General features: G+C 33.0%; 1 protein-coding gene across 1 annotated transcript in view; it reads right to left on the minus strand.

Moving 5' to 3' along the window:
• The window catches only part of LOC107615408 (beta-amyrin 28-oxidase-like), a 3,443-nt gene extending 2,060 nt beyond the window's left edge, over positions 1 to 1,383 (minus strand). The window contains exon 1 of the mRNA XM_016317474.2: positions 734 to 1,383. Coding sequence (XP_016172960.1) covers positions 734 to 1,275 — 542 coding nt within the window. The 5' untranslated portion in view covers positions 1,276 to 1,383. The remainder of the gene's footprint in view (positions 1 to 733) is intronic.

Consider the following 3,729-nt stretch of genomic DNA (forward strand, 5'->3'; position numbering starts at 1 on the left):
AATAGACAAAATTATAATCTAACTTAACAAAATAGGAATAATAGATAAAAATATACATAAATTTTTATATGATAGACAAATATACATTTTAATTTTTTAATGAGTCATCTGAATACACTAATATTAAGTTTTATTGTTATTTTTATCTTTTTATTTGAGAAACTTTTTCAACAATAGTAAATATCAGATGACTTTATGCATTGTATGATGTGAATTTTTTTAATGACACAGTAAAAACTAAATGATAAATTATTAAATTTATTAAATTTAAATAATTGAAAAAAAATTCAAGTGACATAAAATTTTCATTCTCCTTTTTCTTTTTCTAAAAAATGAATGTGGATAAAGAATTGCAACTCATAAATAGGAATAGTAATGTAGCTTGTAAATTTTTTTATTCAAATTTAACAAATTCAATAATTTATCATTTAGTTTTTATATATATGTCATCAAAAGGTTACATTACACAATGCACACAAAGTCATCATCTGGCAGTCACTACTGTTAAAAAAATTATTCATACCATAAAAAGATAAAAATGACAACAAAACTTAATATTATTGTGTAAAATTAGAATATACATTTGTTCACCATAAAAAAATTTATATGTATTTTTATCCATTTTGCCAACCAAATATATTATCCTTATACAAAGAGAAATTCACGTGAGTAGTAGTGACTATAAACGAAAGTGAAATTTCTAAAAATTGAAGTATGTTGATTAGGGTTTCACCTCTTGACTAAAGGGTATACAGAGACTTGAAAGTTGTGTTCCCAAAGGGAAGCAAAGTGGGTGTGTGCCATGGAGTCGACGACAGAAACGTAACGTTGGAGTGCTTGAGGCTTTATGAACTGAGGGAGCATGGTTCTGACCTTCTTGGCAGCATCTCCATTGGAGCTGGTGTCATGAAACGAAGAGGGAAACAACTTGTGCACATTGTCGGGCATCCACAGCCTCACCAGCTTGTTCTCATTCGAGAATAACAACTTGTTACCCTCGGCTCCACCCATCACAACCGTTGGTTCCCCTAACAGCGATGTCTTGAACAATTCTGATGAATACTTTGCCGTCCGGTCGAACACAAACTTCTCCGGCTCTCCTTTCCACCCGGTCGACAAGAACTCCAAGGTCTCCCCCATAATGGGGTACCCCATTGTCCCTGGTGGTAATTTCGGAGCGATAAATGGAAACACGTGACGGAACAAGAGGAATAGGAAGAGGAATAGAGAAAGGAAACAAACCCAGAGAAGGATGTTCATTATGATCAAGTACATATTTTAAGAGGATCGGAGGATATGTTGTTGCAATGTATTTTGGTCACCATGGCTATTTATATACTTGCACTGCCGCTAGGCCTCTTGTGGGGGCCACCTGCAACCACCACAACTTGGTCATTTCGGCAAATTAACCACCACATATCAAACTTTGTGGTCCTCTTGGGCAAATTTCCAAAACCAAACAAGAGAACAATATATACAAGAGATGGATGCAAGGGAAGAAAATACATTAGAATTTGTAAAAAGATATAATAATAATAATAATAAGGGAAGAAAATAAATTAGAATTTGTGAAGAATATAATTACTGGAAAGTTCTATGGTGACATAGAAGGTAGTAATTAAGAGTGATCAAGAGTTGACTAACTTATAAGAAGAGCACAGGTGGTGATACAATGGAACGCTTCAAAAGAGATTCAAACTGTTGCCGTCATAAATACAAGAAAGGTAATCATATCACTGGGATACTTCTTATTGTTATATATACAAATTATAATATATATATATATATATATCTAGTTTTATATAAAATTAATAGTTTTATAATTACAAAATGAATATAAACTGATTTTGGGTTCACCAAGGACCTTTCGGATCTAGCGCTCTAATACCATGTCATGATACCACTCATCCCAAAAGTTTTAGTTGATGAGAAAAGATAACACTAATGGTTATATCTCTAATACTCCCTAAACCTCCATTGTACACATTATACAAATATTTCATTAGCTCCTCGTACTTTCCCTTGACTAAATTACCGTAATAATAAGGCACTGAAACAAAATGCATGACAAAATGTTGTGTATCATTACAACCACCACCTTCATAAAACCAAAACAAAACAAAAACACACGCGACTTCAAGTCTAGGTAGAGAATTAAACACCAAAAGAAATTATGGCCATTATTTATTGCATGATGGTTTGTTGTTTATAAGAGGTAGGTGGTCTGATCTAGTCAGCTTTGTGAGGAAAAAGACGAAGTGGTAGATGATTTGCAGGCACAGGGGAAGGATCAACAACGATCTTCTCATGAGGAATAATCAAAGCTTGCCATTTGAAGCGTTTCAGCAAATTGTGCAGGAACACCATTATTACTACCCTCGCATACTCGTTTCCTGGCCAAAAGTGTAAGAAGCTGGTCCATTATTTCCTTCGAATTTCTCTGGTTCTGGGAACTACTTTTCTCTTATGTGTTGAATGTGCGTTCCAAAACAACCAGTAACAATAACCACCAATTCAAATCATCACTACCTTCCATCCTTTTGGAATGTAAAGTCATGGATGGCTTCCCTGAAACCTCCACCTGCTATAGGGTTGATATATATAAGCAATCATCATCATTGTATGCACGTACGTGGATACAATTTACTGGAAAATTGGACAAACCATTATAAATTGCGTTCATATTTACTGGAAAATCAAGCTATTATAAAATTTATTTTAATTTTATTCTTCACATAAGAAAGGATCATTTTTTCGAGTCCCTCAAACAGAAGAATTAGCAGGAGTCATGATCTGTAGATACTTTGTGAGAAATCATCATTATTCTGGCGTGAACCGATATAATTTCTAATTAAATGCGATGAAGATTGATACAACTGAGTCACGGTCATAATAAAAGCAAAACCGATCCATGCATATGCTCCTCGTACCATGATTTTAGGAGAATGTTGTTACTCAATTTAATTTGGAAAGTATGAGTAGCCAATGGAATATTTATACAATGTATACAATGGAGGTTTAGTGAGTATTAGAGATATAATTATTAGTGTTACATTTTCTCATCAGTTGAAACTTTTGGGATGAGTGGTATCATGACATGATATTAGAGCGCTAAATCCGAAAGGTCAAGAGTTCAATCCTTGGTGAACCCCAAAATCAATTTAAACTTTTGAAAAGATGTTTATTATCGCTAGTACTCGGATGGTTATTCTAGATAATATGGGGATGTTCATTTTATAACTCAATAGCTCATTGTACAAATAATCCATTGTCTCTCTAGCGGGATCCAATTAATTTTTCTTCAAATGTACGTGATATTGCTTCACTTTAAAGTTTAAATTACTAGCACATGATGATTATTGGTTGACCTGGAATAATTTAGTCAGCATCGCTTATATATGACGATGAATATTGAAGATTAACCATACATGGAAAGATAAACACTAGAACATATACATACGTAGATGCACCTATATAAAATGTAGGTGAATACTACAATGAAGATGTTATAATTGTCTTTATGTGAAGATGTATTTTTTTTATCATTAGATGATGAATTGAAGGGTTTGATTTTGATATGTTCAAAAGTATTATCTTTCTCTAAAGTGTGGCCAAACAAATAAAGTACACTTTTAACACAAGACTCTTCATAAGAAGATGTTTTTAACATCTTCATTTGAGTAGGTGCCTAAAATGTAATATGCACCTATATATTAGATGTCAGTCTAA

The sequence above is a fragment of the Arachis ipaensis genome, chromosome B01, assembly GCF_000816755.2.
Source record: "Arachis ipaensis cultivar K30076 chromosome B01, Araip1.1, whole genome shotgun sequence".
NCBI classification, from domain to species: domain Eukaryota; kingdom Viridiplantae; phylum Streptophyta; class Magnoliopsida; order Fabales; family Fabaceae; genus Arachis; species Arachis ipaensis.